General features: G+C 32.7%; 1 protein-coding gene and 1 long non-coding RNA gene across 2 annotated transcripts in view; one reads left to right on the forward strand and one right to left on the reverse strand.

Annotated features, from left to right (window-relative positions):
* LOC115241820 overlaps positions 1 to 21,182 on the forward strand; it is a 100,459-nt gene that overhangs the window by 2,486 nt on the left and 76,791 nt on the right. The window lies entirely within an intron of this gene.
* The window catches only part of LOC115241816, an 81,818-nt gene continuing 70,300 nt past the window's right edge, over positions 9,665 to 21,182 (reverse strand). Inside the window, exon 3 of the mRNA XM_029817753.1 lies at positions 9,665 to 11,398. Coding sequence (XP_029673613.1) covers positions 9,974 to 11,398 — 1,425 coding nt within the window. The 3' untranslated portion in view covers positions 9,665 to 9,973. The remainder of the gene's footprint in view (positions 11,399 to 21,182) is intronic.

Consider the following 21,182-nt stretch of genomic DNA (forward strand, 5'->3'; position numbering starts at 1 on the left):
AGATAAGTGTGGTTTGCCGTGTAACAATCTCATTGCGAAAAAAATAAAGACCCAATTATTTTCTCCTTCCCCCCATTCTATTCGCTTCTTTATCTCATATTTTCATCTATTTTCCGTTTTTAATCGAACGGTCCCTCTACATCCACGACGGATAATCTGATATTCGTAGCATATGTGCAAGGAGAAATTATCTTCCGCGAATAACTCTATATTATCATTCTGTTCAATCATCCGCGGCGCTTTTAAATGGTTATGTTACGCATTCCAAAGAGAGAGAGAGAGAGAGAGAGGGAGAGAGAGAGAGAGCTTATGCCTTCACAGATGCTTCTTACTAAAGGCGAACAAAATTAGCAAAATTATAAACCAAATAGCATATGAGTTAGTCACACGAAAAATAACTTGACATCATTAAATTGCGAGTAATAAAATTAATACTAATTATTTACAGTCAATCTTATATATAAATATTTATTTAAAAATATTATTTAGTAGAATATATAATATATCGAGTTTTATATGTGTATATATATATAAATATACTCAAATTTTTTACAAATAATTCTTTATATTTATGAAAGAAAATACATATTTGGCTATCATTTTATTTGTGCCACAATATTGACAAATAAAAGTTTATATTTTTTGCAAATCACAATTTTTTAAAAATTTGCACACGTGGAAAAGATGTTTTTAAATTTATTGATACGTTTGATTTGATGACGAAATTTATAATGTTTGAAGTAGAAATACGGTTTTATAAGATTTGATATCAGATTTATAATAAAAAATAATGCGAGACTAATTTTTGGTTGACAAGGGTTAACTGAACTGACTCACAAATCGTCGACGTGACACGTTCGCGTGTTCCTTGTACCGTTGAAAAGATAGGAATAGAACTGAAGAGGGTCGTGTAGACGAAGGATGTTATGTAACGAGACGCTTCTTCACCCACGTCCCGACACCGCGTGACGCAACGCGAAAAGAGTTTGTTCGAATGGCGCGTGTGCTAAAATTACGCGGGCTAATATACGCACCGGTGTTACGTTCTTAATGCGTATCGACTGCCGTTGAGCCTTTCTTGGATTCCTTATCTATCTTAAGCAATACATTTTTTAGCAAATTTTTCTCTAACGATAAGTTATATAATAAAAAGAATATAACAGTTAATATATATAATTTATAACAGTATTATATATATTAGAGATGTATTTCTTTCATATATTTAAAATCTAAAGTCTAAATAAAAATTTAAAAAAATATGTTTTAAAATATTTTTGGAATACATACATATATACGTATACATATATCCAAAATCTAAAATAAAAAAACATTTTATATAATCAGAATTAAATATGTCATAAAATTTTCAATTAATATCAAAAGTTTTATTATATACATTTGCTTAGTCAATTGTAGTCATTGAAAAAAGAAAATAATTTTTACTCCGAGAATCCAAGAATGTTCATGATTCGCGGATTAAGGAAATACCCGGAAAGTGCAGCAAGCTCGCTTGGACAGGCGGATAAAAATTCACTTGACTTCATGCCGCAGCTGCCTCGTCGAGTGAAATAACCGGCAATACGAGCATGCACCGAGGCTGCAACCGTCTCGCGTACCATGAGTGCATCGGAGTGCACAACGGGTTTACCGGAGGCAAACCAGCGGTAGACTTCTTGCTGTCGCAAGCGAAATGTTACATTTTCCGAAAGACGTGTCACAAGTCAAAGAAAGTAAAATATCTTTTTTAGAGAGAAGTAGAATTCGACTTTTACTAGAACCTCCCAATAAAACTGAATATCAATTCGTATATCTTTGCAAATTTTATATTTTATGGTATATTTATTATTATTATTAGGAGTTCTTTCTATAATCTAATATATTTATTTTTGAAAATTATATAAAGGATTCAAATTTTTGGGGATAAGATCGGTTTTGAATTTAATTATAATTTTATACTTCTTTGATATTATATAGACGTCAGGATAAAAATTGAGCACAAGATAATCGCCTCAAGATATTTTAAAATTATAGATTCCTTTACATATAATTTGCACTAAGATGCTTTATCAGTGCGTTGGTATCTTCGTTAATGAATTGAATAATCAAACCCGATATATAGTTTATCGATAAGTATAAAGGTTACAGCGAATAGAAAATTCTTAATGATAGCAATGATATTGATAACAACTATGGAAGTATCGAGAGATATCGTTGATATGTACCTAATAAGCTTTGATAAAGCAAAGCAGTCTCATATACTTGTCTTTAAAGTTTAATACGGATATAAGAGTAGCTTAAAGCTAGAAATGTTCGGAACATGCGGGGTAGAGTCGATTATGATAAATATCTGTGATAATGAGCAAATCGTAGCAATTTTACGCGTAAAACGCGTGCAAAATGTTTAATCACAACCTGTTTGACTCGAAAAGCGGGGAATTTTATGCATTAACACGCTTTATATCACTATACATTATGATGGAAGTTAAAATCATTTAAGTGCATGTGATTTAGAAAGTATAGGAGTTATTTTAATATTTTTAGTCTACTGTAAACGATCTCGCGATAAAATGTGTAACATTAAAAAAATAATAAACATATAAACAAAATATTGTCTTGAATTTTGTAGCAAATTATAAATTGTCTAACACACAGTGGACTATATTAAGATTTTTGATAGAGATATGAAAATATAAAAAAAGTTATTTTAAAAAAGGTATTACTATTCGCTACACATGGATAAAATATATTAATATTCATATATTTTAATATTAATATTAAATGTATGTGTGTACCAATATTAATATTTTACCATGTATTGTTTTATTGCAAAAATAACGAAAAATACAAATAGACTAATAGACGAGCAAGCAATTTTGGTATTTAGATTTTAGATAATTTTTATTATTCAAAAAATTACATTTTTAACTTAATTTGTTTTTTTTAATTAGCTTCTAAAATTTTCTTTGACCCAGACCGTTTTCAGGCAAAACTGTATTAAATTACGTAATTGGCAAGGATAGCAAATGCGGCTAAAATCGAAAAATCTATGAGTCTGATTATAAAATCAATTATTATTCGAGTCGAGAGTTTAAGGCGGAAGGTATTCATCGAAGAATGTTAATTATAAATTAAAAAACGCTTTTAAACGCAGGCCAAAGATTAGAGTTACAGTTATATTAATAGAGAAGATTATGATCATAATCACACGATCCATAATCACAAACGATTAAGTATCATGAAAAATCGACAATATTCGAAATAACACACAATGTATACTGAATAATTTTACAAAATACTATAAATGATTCTGACACATTTTTTTCCAGCCTTGCAAACATTTTGAAATTATGAAAAGTTGCATTTAATAGGTGTGCTTATATACACATATATACATCTATTAAATTATCTATTAATTATTTTTTAGAATATTTACAATTTCCGACAACAATTAGGATAGAATTCTATCTATAATTTTATGTTGTATGATACAGAAAATATATTTGAAAGAATAAAATACAATACAAAATATATATCACATACAAAATATGCGACTTGTAAAATTATTAATAGATACTTGTCTTGAATTTTCTCGTGAATTATAAATAATTTAAAGTAGGTTTAATATAATATTTCTCTGTCAACATATTTATATAATAAATATTTGAAAGATAAATTTTTGCAAATATTAAAATTTATAACTTTTTATGTAAATTATATGAAATATTTTTAGGCTCAGAATTTTTATGTGCAGAGCTAAAATATAGCATGGCAAGTTTAATTTCGGTAAAATTTAATGTTCTAAAAAACGGTGGTAACATTTTTACGCGGAAAATACGATTATTAAAAGACAATTGTTTGAAGGGCACAGGAATTACGTAAATACAGGGTAGCGGACAATGCACCGCAATCTACGTACTTTTCCCGTTCACAGAGCGACTTTTATGCTTTATCGTAGCATCGATCATTAATTATAGTACAGGACAACAATGGGAGGAGAGGCAGACAACAAAGGAGGGTGTGAGTGCCACTCCATATTCTTACATGCTTCCATATTTCTGCGTGCTTGCAAGCCACACATGTATACGGGCTTAATAGTTTCCGGCGTGTGTTTTATGCTTATTTACGTCACGAAAACGCCGATAAGCCACTTATTTTACATTAAGAGCAAAGCTCGTAATAATTACTGTGTTGTAATAACAAAAATATTTATATATATCATGTCCATGCCATCCAGCAAGCACGAATTAAGTAGCATATCGCACGTAATTTTTCCGCGAGGAATTTTATGACGGTTTAAAATGCTTTGGACAGGATTTGCATTTTGATAAGTTTATAATATACATACATTCTACATTATGTGTACTTACCCGTCAGTGTTTCGCGAACTCTTGTACCAAACATTTCATTGTCAATCTCGCGCATTATAAATTTACATTCATAAATAAATTAATCAGAAGATTAAGATATATTAAGATTTTATTCAAATGGAATTCAATGTAAAAGATTTTTGAATAGAACAACATATAATGATATTAATTATTTGATCGAGATTAACATAAACCGCGAGAGATTAAAATAAGTCACGGATATAATAGAAAGCAAAGAAGATTATAATTGCTTATTGTTAGATAAATATATAACTGCCTCTAATATTTTTAAATGTGTTATTATAGAAAATATTAATAAATATTAATAGATAAATATTATAGAAAATATTTTTGAACGTATTATTATAGAAAATATTAATATAATCTTGTTTCAAACAAAAATGGTGTGGAATTATTTTATATCTAGGAATGTGTGTAATTATTATACACACGATGAGGTATACATCAAGATTTAATAATAAATAACGCATCGTTTATATATTCAATAATATTTCTTTTATTACTTCTAAAAATTATATGGCGACGGTATGGTGGGGTTCTGCATCCAAGAAGTGAGAGAGAAAATGAGCAAGGGGTGCGCATTTGCGAGAATTGCTCGGATTTAGAATCAGAAATTTATTCTATCCGCTTGTTGATTATATTTCATTATTCGCTCCCGTCCCTTCTCTCTCCTTCCTCTTATCCTTTTTCGCGAAGATGACGATAAGAAATGTATCTCCCGGAAAATGGGATAAAAAAGAAAAGAGGTCGTGGATTTTTTAAAAATCTGAAAATGTCTATCACAAGGTAGTATTGAAAATTTATAGGATGTTTTGCTTAGAGAGGATAAATCGTTCTGGGACTGTAATATCTTAGGTATGTCGTCTGTTTTACATTAAGCATTCGCAGATGAAAAATTTCAATCGTCACGGTCTCTTTTATTAATTAAATACTCGTCTATAATCTTAATAGAGTGTTTCAGTCTATGAAAAAATTAAATATATATCTCAAAAAAAAAAAAAAAAAAGAAAAAAAAAGATTGGCAGTGCTAGACTGGTTCTGTTTCGATCTTTGAATCTGGAATTATGCCGATGATGCGCGGTCGTGCTTGCGTATCATTTTATTATTAATAATTAATTGCATTAATTATTTCACGTAATACGGTTCTTTAGAAATATAATTTAACTTACAATTAAATTCCTTTACCAAAAAAAAAAAAAAATATTTTATATATAAATTCCAAGTCAGTTTTTTTCTTCAATTTTTCATCTGCATGATGTAGGCTATTTATTAAACATTTTTCTTATCTTGAATTTGGGCGACATGGATGAGAGTTAAATATCTTTAATAACGACATAAAAACATATTGTCTCTATCGTCCCATCTCTAGAATTAATCTGGAAATATAATTACTTATAAGAACAGCGTACCAGAAATTACATCCCTGCAACTTAAGAAGTTCTTCTGTCCATGTCGCTAATTACTTTAATAATTAGCCGTCTTGATAAGCATCACGTCCGCGCATCCATGTGCATCTTTCCAAATTTTACAAACTTTACCTCCATGTTAAACTCATACAGTGTATGAGCACTAACTCGTAAGTCTTTTATCCCGTCAAAACGCTTATTATTTCACTCGCCGGAGCATGTATACGTTTTTTTTTTTATTAAGACAATTTAGAATCTGTTGAAAATATCAATGATCCCGTATTGAACTGCAAGAACTCGACAGTGAGATGACCACGTGAAAAATCTTATTTTTTGCTATAAAAATTTGTTTGTCAAGTATAATATAACGAGAAAATATCGTAGTCTCGTAATTGAAGCACAGAGTTCACTATCATTATTATATAGGGTGTAACAATTAAACAATGCAAATTGTTTTAACAATAATTTTGTTGTTTTGTATTATAAACTTCAAAAATTTTTTACTTGTAATTTTAATAAAATTTTGTTCGTTCTTTGAAAGCGTCCATTATAAAGTAAGTAATTCTCACTTTATATTATTGCATTATTATAAAATATTTTTTAGAGTAACATATACTCTTGTCGAGAATTGCTTTTATTGAATGATTTGGCGGATAAAGAAAAAGTATCGGATACCTCATCTATTGCCATTACATGTCTTTTTTGTGTTACACTGCGTATATATACGGTATGCTAAAATTAAACGAAGAACACGTTGTTATGTCGCGAAGTGGTCTAATTTCAGTTCTGGCGGAAGCAGTAGCTCACTTTGCCAGTGACTATTATCAAATGTATGACATGATGAGCTCTCTGCCATGCATGGGAAACCAACTTGCTTTGTGAAATAGAACGTTTCAATATTAGCGTGATAAAATTATAGACGTCCACCTGTCGTATTTTATTCAATGAATTATTGAAATGGTTATCTCTCTTGGAGCAGAAATACGACGTTATCATATATTTTCAACGGATTCGTGTACCTATAAGACAAACACAACGTACGTAGAACACATGATCGATGCGCATGATTGATGAGTAATGATCGTAGACTTATGTACACGGATTCAACTGTTTACAATAAATAAGTCTTTAATAAATATGCCACTATATTAATATAGGTCGCTTCTACAAAAAAGGAAAAAAAAATCGCAGTGGGATTGAGGCTTTTTTTCACAGATACACCTATCTAGATTCGATGAAACTCTTAATTGGAGAAACAAGGAGTCGTGATGGCTTTTTGTTGACAATGAGTAACTGAACTCTTCGAACGGTATTCAATAATCGAACAATTTTCATAAAAATTTAAACTGTAACGAAAATCACTAATATAAATGAGCGCATTTCGTAGTGCCATTATCTGATTCTTTATCAATAAATTCCATCTGGAAAACGTTTCTTCTGGCCATATATTTTTTCGATAACATCAAAGCTGATGAAATTGAACTGGTAAAGAGTTAAAAATTACATATTTAGGAGAATTTACACAAGTGTAACGGCGAACATTTCTGTTAAATATCTGTTCCGTTAAAGATCTGTTCTAATCTATAGTTAGACATCGATTATTTGTTGATTTGTTCACGATAATATTTACAACGGTTGATTAAATCTTAATTATATGGCAAATTTTGATTACAATATAATGGAAATCGTAATTGAAACCTTCTCGTAATTTTCACGTCGGTACTGTCGAACATCGCGAAACGAGTTCTGAAAATAAAATTAGCGCGCGAGGGAAAATGTGATCGAGTATATAAAACTCGAGAAACCGGTACAATTTGCGTCGATCTGATTAATTGATCTCCTTGGTAAAATAAAAGAGAAATCTGTGTGTCACTTTGCTTCGTTATAAATACTGAGATTACATTGAACGAATTTATTTTACACAGTTCCAAATTTTATATATATATATACACGTCGCTTGTATAAGTATCGCGTTTGATTGCAAAATCGTCATAATTTGACTAATCGCTCAAAATAGAAATTTCTTCATGTAATATCTAAACGTAAATAGCTAGACTCATCTTTTGTATATAATTTATGCTAATTAAAAAATTATTTCGTTACAAAACATTGCATTAAGCGTAATCGGAAACATTCGCTTAATTTCATACGAGAAGCGTAATTTACGGGGCTATTAATTTTTATTAGATAGCTCATCTTCTTAATTAGATTCAATTTCTATTACCGTCTCGAGAACAATTGCATTTGCGTGCTCGAATTGATTGTTTATCGTCCACACATCACTTCCTTCAAGTCGCTTATTGTCTTGCGCTCCTCGTTCACTAAAATATCATTATTAATTTGTTATACTTATGCGCTAATCGCGCTAATTAGGACGTAGTTTGCAGTAATATATTATACAAGGAGCTTCCTACGTATCGATGTACGCGGCGAGACGAGAACGGTTCATAACAAATTCATAAAAAAAGAAACAATAATATTATTATCATTTTACTCAACATCTATCTGATATAAATTTAATTTTAAACAACGTTTAAATTCGATAATATTACAATTTGCAAACATTGTGCTAATTTTTTCAAATATTAATATGCATGCTTTGCTTTTAAATTTTTCATGCTCTTGATATAAATGTGACTAGTTATAGATTATACATATATTCTTCTGTGGATTCTATTTACATAATTTTTTATTCGATCGGATTTATTTTATAACCATGTAAAGTTATATGAGAGATAGTCACATTTTAAATATGCAATAAAAATACGTACCTAAATTGTCATGTTGGAAATATGCTCTGTAATTGTTAAGAATATTAAAATAAAATTAAAATTTCTTTTTTTCTTTAGAGAGAGATATATGTATATGTATACATTTGCATTCTTTTCAAAATAACTGATTCAATTGTAAAATATATTTTAAAAGCGTAGTATACAGTGTTTCTTTTCAGACTTTGTGAGCAAAATTTACTTATAAATAAATTTCGTTATTAATGTAGAGAGTCTTTAAACTTAAATTTTTGGATTTTAAAGAGAAATATTGATCTCTCGAAGAATTCATAAATAAAAAGAGGTCAGAAATTGCACATTTGCAAGCATTACGTCGATTTACCACCTTCTAATAAAAGAGTTGTAATCAAAGAGTATTTGTTTTTAAAATCGAATGAAGATTACGGAAACCATGTAAAATATATGCAATTAGCTCATTCGCTACGCTCGCGTACGAGCTCCGTGACCTGTTTTGCCGCCGAGAGGGAAGTGCTTTGAAATTATAGTTGTATCTCATGCTCGTAATCCGGCCGTTTGATACTCTCGATCTGTTGCGACCGGTAATTATCTCTTTTCGGATAATAAGCGTAAGAAATACACTTTAGCCGGCACGCTCACGGTACTGACTTTTCGCTTTTATCACTGTTAATCGAGTTTCGACACGAACCGTCTCTCTCGCCACGTAAATCTCGAGGATCGATATAGAAACGATTTCTGTGAACAAAATTCTATTATTAATCTTTAACTTTAGCAATACTAAAATGCTTTTTGTCTCATGAAATGTATTATCAATAAATATCTAGAGGCCGTTGATACTTACAAACAAATAACTTTATTATCAAATTATAGATAATTCTTTTTCAATTTTTGCGTTTTATATTTCTGTTAAAAATTTCTATTATTTTTTGTTTTGTTTTTTTAATTCTTTCTTATCATTAAAAAAAAAAATTTTGTATAACTAAAATTTCGAAAATCTCGTTTTTTAAACATATTACTAACCATGTTGTGTCTGATAAAAAAACACATAATTAAAAATATTATTAAAAATGAATTTTTTCAGCAATCAAGTTATAAAAATTTTAATCATTTTAATTTTCTAATAGAAAAAATACTTTTAATAATCCATTTAAATAAATTAGGAAATTTTATGTGCGTAAAATGTCAACTTGATTACTTTTCAAAATATTTTTAAACTTGAGACATACTTTGATTTCACCGAAACCGCAACTACATCGGTCCCCTTATATCGTGAGTATTGAAACTTCGGCACGACGTATATCATACGTCACGCGTACACTTGTCGTACATGAATGTAGAGTGAGTTGTAGTAGAGTGATTCCTATATACACATAAGTTTACAATGACATTCGCGTACAAATATCATCCTCCTACCATTCGAGAAACGAGGACGTCACATTGCCAGTTGCTCTATAGGAAACCTCGTAGTCGTTCTCGGGATTGTCTCGATCGTACTAGACTCATTGTCTTTGCCGCCCTCCTCGTCCAGTCTGGATGTCGCCTCTGTAGTCGACTCTACCATTTCAGTCATCAGCTCGCTCGTGACGGTTGAGCTCGACTCCTCGTCAACGAGCGAAGAGTTCGACAGTGAATTTGTAGAGTTTTCGGCCGACTTGTGCCAGAGCGAGGACGAGGAGGAGGGAACTGACGAGGATCGAGAAAGTTGAGGAAAAGATGTGGCACACCACGCGCTCGTGGTTTCAGGAACTTTGGTGGTTGACGGTAGATTGATCTCGCTCATCGGCGTCGATTTCGATCGACCCGGTGAACGCGAAAACGACTTTCCTTTCCTATGCGAGCTCATCGGTCTCGTGACGCGAGTTCTCAAAGACGGCGGCGGTTTCCTACGGCCAGACGACGGCGAATTCGGCCTTCTGGCGGAGGAGGGAGCGATTGACACACCAGGAGGAGACGGCGACGAGGACGATGTGGCTGTCGAAACCCGCTGCACCTCGCTGGTGGGCGCTGTTAGCGGCAAAAAGGCCCGGACCGTGGTAGACACGTACTGCTTCCGGGACAGCGGGACCCTCGTGTTCCCTCTGCTCGGCGGGCCCCTCCTCTTCGTCTTTTTCCCGTCCGTCAAATCAGGCTTTTTACTTTGACTATCGGCGACGTTGACGTTTGGCTTTTTCGCGTTTGACGTTGATGCTTTGTTCTTACCGTTGTTGAGCGTGAGATTCCCGCCGCTGCCGCCGTCGCCGTCTATCCGCGACTTCCGCTTCTTCGCCGGTACCGAAAGAGCCTGACGTCTGCAGGCCTCCTCGCTGGCCGCCCCCTCGCAGGATCGCTTAGATTCTGGGGTGGTGATGCTGCTCATCTCCGAAGACGCGTCGATGTCCGATGCGGGACTCATGGTAGATCCCTCAACGACTCGGCACTGGGGACCGGGCTGCTCGCCCGGTCTGCACCGTCGCCTCCGCTTCTTCCTCTTCTTTCGTTTACGGCATCTGAACCTGTCCCTGCCGTCCTTCTCTTGGTCCGGCAGAGTGGGACAGATGGACTGTTGCGCCACGTCACCGGCGTGCAGACGACGATGGCCGTGGCCGTGATGCCGATGGCGCACGTTGTGCTGTGCGCCCAGCATCCGCCTCTGTAGGGCCTCTACCCGATCAAACGGAGCCATCTGCGTCAACACCCGGGCGTAGGCCGACAGTCTTCCGAGGTTGTGACCTTTAGCTTGCACTCTCCTCGGCTGGCCGTGGCGATTCAGGCCGAGGTACAGCGTCTTCTTCGCCGTGGACCAGCGTACCGAGCTGTACGTATTGTAGTTGTGCTGCTCCAAGGTCTCGTTGAAGACGCAGTCCTCTGTGTACTCGTGCTGAAACAGAAAACGAAATAGTATCTTTATAAATAGCGAGTTTTATTACGTTGAAAGATTCTTAGTGCGAGATGGAAATGTTTGACAAAGTCATATATCTCATAAAATTTTTTTATATTTTATGACTCTTATCTGATTTTTATATTTTATGACTCTTATCTGATTTGAAAAAATTTATCGCCTCATAAAACTGTTTGGCTTTATTTCTAACATAATTTAAGAGTTATTATATGATTATTTTAATGGATTATGTCTTCTGCGAATTTATTCCTATTTTCTAGTCTAGCATGATATGTTCACATCAAAATGTAGATTTCTCGTGAAATGTAGAAATTTTTTCGAGATAAGCAAATATACAAAGCAAATTTGGTATTATTAATATGCTTGGGGGAAATAAATTTTAAAGCTAAACATATAAATTCGTTTATATATATAAACTCAATTAAACACTTTATTTTAAGAGAGAAATTAAATTAAGAATTATAATATTATGTTAGATATTACATAAATAAGTAAGTTTATGCTTTTTAATAATTTTAATAGTTCTAAAAAATATTAATTAAAATTGGTGATACTGGGGAAATATGTAATTTATTTTGAAAAAGGGATTATTTAAAAAATTAATTTAAAATTTGTATTTTATTTTACAAGTGCACATTTTCACGAAAAAAACATTTACAATTTTATTTATAAATATTATTAATTACATAAAAAAAAAATAAGACATAAATACAATATTTTAAATAGATATATCTCTAAAAATATTATTCTTATTTATATGCACTTTTTTTAGTCATAGACTCAATTAAGCTCTCGCATAGGGTGCTGTGTATATCGTGATGTAGACTCTCGGTACTTTGTTTCCATTCGGTATGGGCAATAATAGACGATGCACACGTGTGCAAAACGAGGTTAACATATTATATGTTAGATATTACATAAATAAGTAAGTTTATGCTTTTTAATAATTTTAATAGTTCTAAAAAATATTAATTAAAATTGGTGATACTGGGGAAATATGTAATTTATTTTGAAAAAGGGATTATTTAAAAAATTAATTTAAAATTTGTATTTTATTTTACAAGTGCACATTTTCACGAAAAAAACATTTACAATTTTATTTATAAATATTATTAATTACATAAAAAAAAAATAAGACATAAATACAATATTTTAAATAGATATATCTCTAAAAATATTATTCTTATTTATATGCACTTTTTTTAGTCATAGACTCAATTAAGCTCTCGCATAGGGTGCTGTGTATATCGTGATGTAGACTCTCGGTACTTTGTTTCCATTCGGTATGGGCAATAATAGACGATGCACACGTGTGCAAAACGAGGTTAACGCCAGTTAAAGCGCTAATTTTCTAGCAGAACATTAAGGATAATGCGAAACCGACCGACAGACTAATGGTACATAAGGTAGGCGTTACATTTTCGCTGGCTAGTTTCATGATTTTGCTGCTTGTTTTATGGTGACTCGCAGATGAACGGAAACGGCAGTATTCTTGACAGAATATTATATTGTTTTTCGGTTTAATTACGCAAAGATGAGCCATCTTCTTCATTCTGTTACAATGATACGCGTGCTGCACATTCGTATATATTTTAAATAAAGAGCCGAAAACAAAAGGGTACAAATGGTTATTTAAAATTGCGAGAATACACTTAATTACTTAATTAATTTTTTTAAATAAATATATTCGCATAATTAATTAACCGATTAAACGTTTTTAAAAATTTTGTGGTTTTCGATCTAATTACGAGAATGGAGGATACGCCTTTGCGATTAAAACCAGTTACATAATTTCTCCTAACAAATATCTTCCTCTGTCGCATGAGCAGACTGGTCTATACGCAACGTGTGTGCATAAATATGCGCTCGAATACTATGTCAGGCGGTTCATGCGGGGCCAAAGTCAATTTGTTTCTTATCTCATATTTAACAGATTAGTAATGTTTTATTTTTGGTATGCCGTAAAGATCAATGTAAACGCGATATATTGAAAATCGGTGAATATTACAAGATAGTCAATGATATATTATAAACAAAATTTGGGGAATTAATTTACCTTCTTAATGATAAGTTAATAAGTGAAAAAGAAACGTTATAAACATTCATAAAATTCTTTTTAAAATGTAAGAAACTTTAAAGTTATTTAAGGAAGAGAGTCAGAATTTCTATTTTAAAATTTTTTTTCAAAAATTTTTTATTGACGTTTCTTAAATTTTGAAATCTTCTGAATAAACTTCTTATAGTTTAAACAGCAACTCCTTTAAAGGTGATTGCAAGTTTGGTAGATTATTTTGGCTATAATGACTCGAGTAATTTTGGCAGCTGTTTTAACGATAGCGGAAGTACAGTGCAAGATGCCAAGAATAATATACTCTGCTGTAATATATGCAAAAATGTAGGTAAAGTTTTGGGAAGGATGTCAAAATGTCATTTAATAATTATAAAGTTATAAATTATTAAGTTATAAATTGAATTTATAGAATTTGCGAGAGAAAAAGTAAAACTTCTTTGCAATTGAATAACTAATTTTTTTTAGAAAATATAATTTAAAAAATTCTATAAAAAAAAAATAGATTTGAGAAACTGCACAAAACTAATTAAATTACACATTTTCTATTAGTTTTGCTATACAGGATGTCTTGGCGTTATCGGTATTTGATACACGGATCATTAAATATCTGTTACCAGGTTATCAATTATTCGCTTAGCAAAGGAAAATAGCATAGCGACGATGGCCGGTCAATGAGATGCAGAAGACAAAAATAAAGAAATATATAATCAATCGCGTATCCTTTCCGATTCCTCAAGGCTATTACTATTGATTGGAAAATATTATCTTCATTATATTTTCACATATATCTATTAGAATGCATTTGTATGTGATCAATGCTTTCTTTAGACGCGCAATTTTTGAGTCTAACCAATTTTTGACTCAACTATGATGTAATAAAAACATAATGAATGTCTTTATATAAATGATATTATTTGAATTATTTGAAAAAAAAAATATTCTCTTGGAATATTTTCCATTTTTAATATTTATATTGAACTTTATATTATTCATTATTGTCACATGTTATTATCGATTATGCTTGCAAATTAGATACGAATCCATCTATTTTTCTATTAATACGTTTTAGCGTCGCGCCCTTTTCTTTCTACCATCATTATAGTTAAATCGCTTCTTACGCAGTGCAAATTATTAACGCTATTATCACAAGCAGGCACCAGTTTTTTTGCGTCGCTTAATTGATCGCTTGGCTCGTTTGTAAAGTATACGATGCGGATAGGTTACATTTCGTCGATGATTGGTAAATTAACCACATTCTCGCGCGAAAATAATTTAGCTGCTAATGATTGCGAACAATGTGGCTTTTTCCGCGGTAAAATTAAGATAAATCGTTCATACTTGTATCACGCTCACTTGTTGAAGAATCTGCCCGAATACCTGACTACCATTTCCTACTGGAACATTTTCGTGGTTCTATTTTAGTCTTTTAGAACAAGAAACTGCTTCCGTGCACTTCTGCACGCATCTGTGACTCTAATGATTGAAGTTTTGCTTGTCACGAGGAAGGAGAGTCGGTCAGCTGTTAGCACACTGACTGAAACTCGAGATTCAAGTCTCACATTATAAACAGCATTATATTATTGACTTTCTCTCAATTATTATTTTCTCATAATGTTCGGACATTAATGATACCTATCTTGTACATGAATGATAATATGTTTGATTGAGTTAATCACTATGAGAGTGAATAAACCAAATTACATAAACGTAAATTGTACAACATTCATAACTTTTATAATGCAAACTTCATAAATGTATTTGTGAGCAAGAAATAAAATTTATTTAATATGTGTAATTATTTTACATTAAACTTTTAGATTTTTACTTTGGCCTTAACTTAAACAAATATATTTAATTAGTTCATAATTTAAAAAAAAATATGTTTTACTAGCAATTTTATAGCATCAAAAATAAATATTTTATTTACATAAATTTTGATTTAAGATATATAAAAATTATTTTGTTTTGTATTTTAATACAACGACATTCTTCAAAAGATGTAATTTGAAAGCGCACGCAGCAGATGCTTTGTGTTCCATTCCGTGCAATTAACGAGGTGCAATCGAGTTGACGATAATAATTAGGGTCGTGTCATGATAACGAATTGCGGATAATTCTTTATCGCGTAATTACGCAGCTGAAAATCATTGGGTGTGCGTGCATATTTGCACGTACACGTAGAACCAGTTATTAGAAGAGCCTTAAAAGTATTGCCGATCATCTTTTACATTGTTTGATAATGGGACGCCATTATCAGTACTTAGAGAAAATTTGTAAAAAAAAGCAAGACTAATATACTATATTAAATTATTAATCGTAATAATTAAATAAAAATTATATCCATGCGTGCAAATAATTAGCTTTTAATAGCAAAAAGAAATATGCTGGTAATATATATTCAATATTTTGCTTTTTTAATAATTTTTATTATATGTAAAACTTTTTTATATTAACATCAAGAGCAGATTAAACAAGTTTTTAAAATTTTTGAATTAATCTAATTCTATATTTGTGATAAAATCGACATGATTAAATTCTAAAATGTTTTATGCTAATTTTTTTGTAGAAATAATAAATATCTCTTCACATTTTTTTCTTTAATCGAAATGATCATAGATAATTGAAGGATATAAGGATATTGCGTATATGGGTTTTGAATCGGTTTTGGTAAAGGAACCGCTGGGATAAAATTTATTTCTGTCCTATAATCGCGTCACGGTAATTTGTTATATATCGATAAAAGAAACGCGTTGCGTCTAATCCAATTAGCAAATTAATTGCGTTATTAGATACTGATTCAAGGAGGCTACAGACATCGCGCGTCAATAATCATAAATCATGGGATTAAATCTTTCGTTTCGATTATACGTGTAGTAGCCACACACATACTTGCGATATTGCCGGATTTACATTTTCACGAACGGTTTTTGAGACGTTAATAGTACGACGGTTATCGTATTCCCTCATCTTATTGTATAATTTCCGTGCAAGAATATCACATTTTTCTTATTTTTTTCGACTTGACATATATGCTAATATACTAATTATTATTATTCTATAAGGAATTATGAATTATCGTTTGATAATCGAATAACAGAATAATAATTTCAAAAATACCAATAAAAATTACTATCATATATCTGATTGATTTTTGTCTTATTATTTTCTTTTTGATATACGCATATTTTAATCACTTTCTTCCATTTATTCTGAATCGCGAGATGTTTATCTTTGCAATCAATGTGATCAATTACCAGTTGCATTGCTCTATGCATGAAAAAGGCGGAGCTATAAAATGATAGGATCGAAACATATGTATGTCATATGCACGCTGCACGTTAAACGTTAGACGTCGCGATCGTAATTTTGCTTACCAGAAGATCCAAGTTAAATGTGAGTAAAGATCAATGTGTGTATGTGTATGTGTGCGCTCTTGACACTTCTCGGTTCCCAATATATATCAAATAGATGCTACATAGTCGGAAGGAAGATTTGTATTCCCAAGAAAAAGAAACGGATCCCGGATTTTTTCTCTCGCGCGTGACAAACAAGATTACGTCCCATCCATACCCAAAAAGCTTAAAACGAATTTAGCATACGGCCGATATGCGCACGTTTTTATTGCGATGTAATCGATTTACAATGTTACGGGAACCAAAATTCTCGAGAAACGATTCACAGAATCGTATAGACAGGTTGGCGATCCTTGATGCGAGAGTCAAGCGCAAAACGATGTTTGTTCTCTTCTCGATAAAGTCGCTAATTTTGGTAAAGGTTTTCTTGCTCGTCGTCGTCTCTCGAGACGCGTCGCGAGATATCGTTCGATTGGATATTCGAACGAGCGGATTTACAGCCTTGGTATTTGGATCTTTGATTGCAAGCTGACGTGGCGGTGGAATCTCTCGAGTCACGCAGTGTATCCTCGTTTCGATAACGTCAGAAGAAAAAATCGTGAAGTACGCGAAATACGGCGTTAATCTATCACCCGAGATGTATTACCGAAGGAAGTGCCAGCGGTTCTTTAGCAGCGCGGCGTCGAGTAATCTTCTTTCCGTCAAATTGTCTTCTTAATCCCGACCGGAGGAGGTAATCGTTTTTTTTTCTGGCATCACGTGCCAGACACGAGGAAGACCCTGACGAGTATCCTGCTGCGAGATGTTGGGAATAAAATTCGCGTGTAATACATAAAGGAGACTCTAAAAAATATCGCTTTCATTTCTGAGTAGTACTAAATATACATCAAAGAATGACAATGTTGTAACAAAAAAGTGAAATTTTATATGGGTTGTAGCATTTAAATTATATGATATAATAATAAGAATAAATTCTAAAATTTTTATACTTGAAAAATAGAGAGAGTAATTGATGCAGACTCTGATATCTAAAATGGAATAATGCAAAATGTTTTAGGGACAAGATTAATTTGGTGACTACTATAAATTTATTAAATATTGGCTATTTTTTTAATTACCATAAATTTCTACAAATATTTAAGATCTTTTCGAAGCCTATCGATTTTCTCGTTTGCTATATCTCGAGAAGCACAAAACGTTTCAATGTCGCGTCCATCCGGTTTCCATCACGAGTGCCATCGAGTCGGTCGATATTCACGATCCCATTCGCGCGATAATTCCCGGTCGTAAAAATCGGGAGAATTTCTATAGGACGAAAATTTGAAAATTCCGAGGAGGGAGCAAGGGTTATAGCCGCGAGCGTTCTCGGAGCAGGTTCCGCCTCCGTAGAATTATTTAGATATGTTTTCGAACGCCCACCAGTCACCCACAAGCCGCCAGTCGGCGCCGTCATTGTGAGAGAGGATCCCCAGAGTTCGTTCTTTTGGTCCGAAATGAGATGGAACTCTCTCTCTCTCTCTCTCTCTCTCGACGTGAGTCTGTCTCGGGCGTCTCTCCCCCACGTTCCGCCATCCGACACGGACCTGTGCACGGCGCATAAACGGCCGTCTATCATAATATTTGTGCTCGTGTCGGCGACTTGAATTATGTTGTAACGACTAGTCAAGAGAAGAAGACGATCCGAGAGAAAGAGTTACGTGTAACAGTATTCGTATGCGTGTATTACGGGAAAAGGGCGAGGGGCGAGTGTGGCCTCGTGGGTTGCGCGCACGGGCCTGATGTACGACGGGATCGGACGTAGGGACGAGCGCCGTGTCCGATTTTAACGAGAATCCACCCAGATTGGATGTTGATAAAATATCGAATGGAGAACTTCATCCCGAGTTGGAACCGCGAGAAGATCGGAGAGAACGGTTCTCACGGATTAACCTTTGACTATCGTGATAAATCAAACGCGAGATTTCGACGCGTCTCGAATGTTACTCGAACCACGTCATATTCCGTTTTTGCTCTGCTTTATTTGCGTACTTTAAGAATAATTTGAGTGGCAAAACTTTATCCACGTTGGAACAAATCTTTATAAAATATAACTCTTGATTTGAAAAAATTTATGCAGAATCAAAATTGGAGATTTTGGAATTGTCACCTATCGATATACCTAGTATTTACACTGCTTGAGATAATATTACTGAAAGTAATGATCTTACACAGATAAATGAATAAAGAATATATCTGATTTGGGATATAATTTATGAATTTAGATGCATCTTCGTTACATGCGCATGTTTTACGTTATATAAAGACAGAGTCGAAGATAGATAGGTCCTACTAAAACCTGTTCCTGAAAATATAACCAAAGAGATACGAAACTCTTATTTATTATTTCATCTACATCGTTTTTAACTTTGCATTTAGAAATATTTCTATTTAATGACTATTTAGAAGAAAAATTAATAAATTAGTTCACCATTAAATTTTATTAGTGTCCATGTTAGTAAAATGTATTTAAACTTTCAATAGACATTATAACAATTAATATAAAAATAATAATAACCAGTTTCCAAATTTAATTTTAAGAAATTCTTTTTTTTATAATTTCTGGCTATAAAAAATTAATATTAGATTTAATTACATATGCATATATAAATATGTGTGTCTCGTGTATATATTTATAAATACTTCAAATATTATCCAAACGTTTTTTAATAATAATTTTTATTCTATTAATATTTCCAAAATTATATAAAATTACGAATTATTTTCTTAAAAATATAATTTTATTCTTGGAATTTTCTCTCGCAAATTTTAAGCAAAATGATATTTAACAAATTTCTGTAAACTGAACAGATCAATCTGAGACACTTTGTAAGTTGTTAAGTCATTAAAAAAATACGATAAAAACATCTTCGTGTGAGGGCGCAATAAAATCCCTTTCGAGATATCAGTAGAATTTATCCATCGATGACATAACTGACAGATAGGGCGAGAAACATCAGTTTTCCATTGGCTGATTGTCACGCGGGAGACGCACATGTGCGCTAAAATCGTAAAAAAAGAGGTTGCTTCGCGGCGAGAAAAAAGATCTGAGAATTGACTCATCCCGGGATCAACGAGTCTGGAGTCGCCTGAGTGTATTTATGTGCGACACCCTGTTTCTCGATAAGGCCGGCGGCTAATTAAACCTGAAAGCCGGCCGAGCTACGAGAAACAACCCCCCGCTGTTGTTTGACGTTGAAAGCAAGGGTCGAGGATTGTTTTCGACCAACGTGAGACTTCGGGCTGCGCATTCAATGCTAAATGCGATCATTATAGGACTCATAATACATTGTATATGATTATTGTATAAAAGATTCAGAGCAGAATTATTAATTATTCATTGTTAAGACTAGAGATCTTTGTTAAGATTAGGCAATTATTAGAAATTCGACGATTATTTAAAAATTCAAATAATTATAAATTATAATTGTGAAAATGACTTTTCTTGTTAAATTAGATAAATCTTGAAAGAGAAAATCTTATATAAAAGAACTTTTAATAAAATACGAAATAAATAAGATGGATTTATTAGTGCATACTAAAATTAATAAATGCATTATTTTATCAAAAATGGGATTATTTATCTTCAAATTCCTTTTTTCACATTGTATGTTGCGGATAACCAAATACTAATAATAAAATTCAAGTCAGACGGGAATAAAATCTTTAGCAAGCTTTATCGCTATTTATTCGGCTCGTTTGATTTTATTGAATCGTGAGTCGTCTAGACCAGAGCCGCGGCGAGAAGGCAGACTCGAATTGCTTTGAGTATTCACCGAGCCGCTATAACCGCTCGTGCTTATCTCCGCTTAGCTCGCTTCGCCCGCGTGTTAATTTATGTACATCTACTATCTATCGCGATGGATAAAGGTTGGTCTGGAATCGCGTCTCATCAAGGGAGACCCTGCGGCAGCGCTACTTATCGATTGCGTGGGCGGCCGGCTCGCCTCGTTACGCTCATATCTTTGCCCTCTTCTTGCGCGAGATCGGATGGGACGGGAGAAGGGTAAATACTGACGGAATTGACAAGCAATTTCGTATCATTTCGTGAATGTATCAGTCGTGAAAATCATTACAATATCGGAATTTGCGATATCAGAATTATTTCCAAGGAAATTTTGTTAGCAAAAAGCCTCAGCATTGAACTGGATAAATAAATTGTAGAACGTTCAATATTTAGCAAAAAGATATATTTACACAAATAAAAAAATATATTTTATATATTTTCACACAATTTTTTATTTTGGTTCTCTTTTTGAGATTTTTTTTTGATAATATATATTAATATAAATTAACAATATAG

Source organism: Formica exsecta, unplaced genomic scaffold (genome assembly GCF_003651465.1).
Source record: "Formica exsecta isolate Colony F162 unplaced genomic scaffold, ASM365146v1 scaffold512, whole genome shotgun sequence".
Lineage (NCBI taxonomy): Eukaryota > Metazoa > Arthropoda > Insecta > Hymenoptera > Formicidae > Formica > Formica exsecta.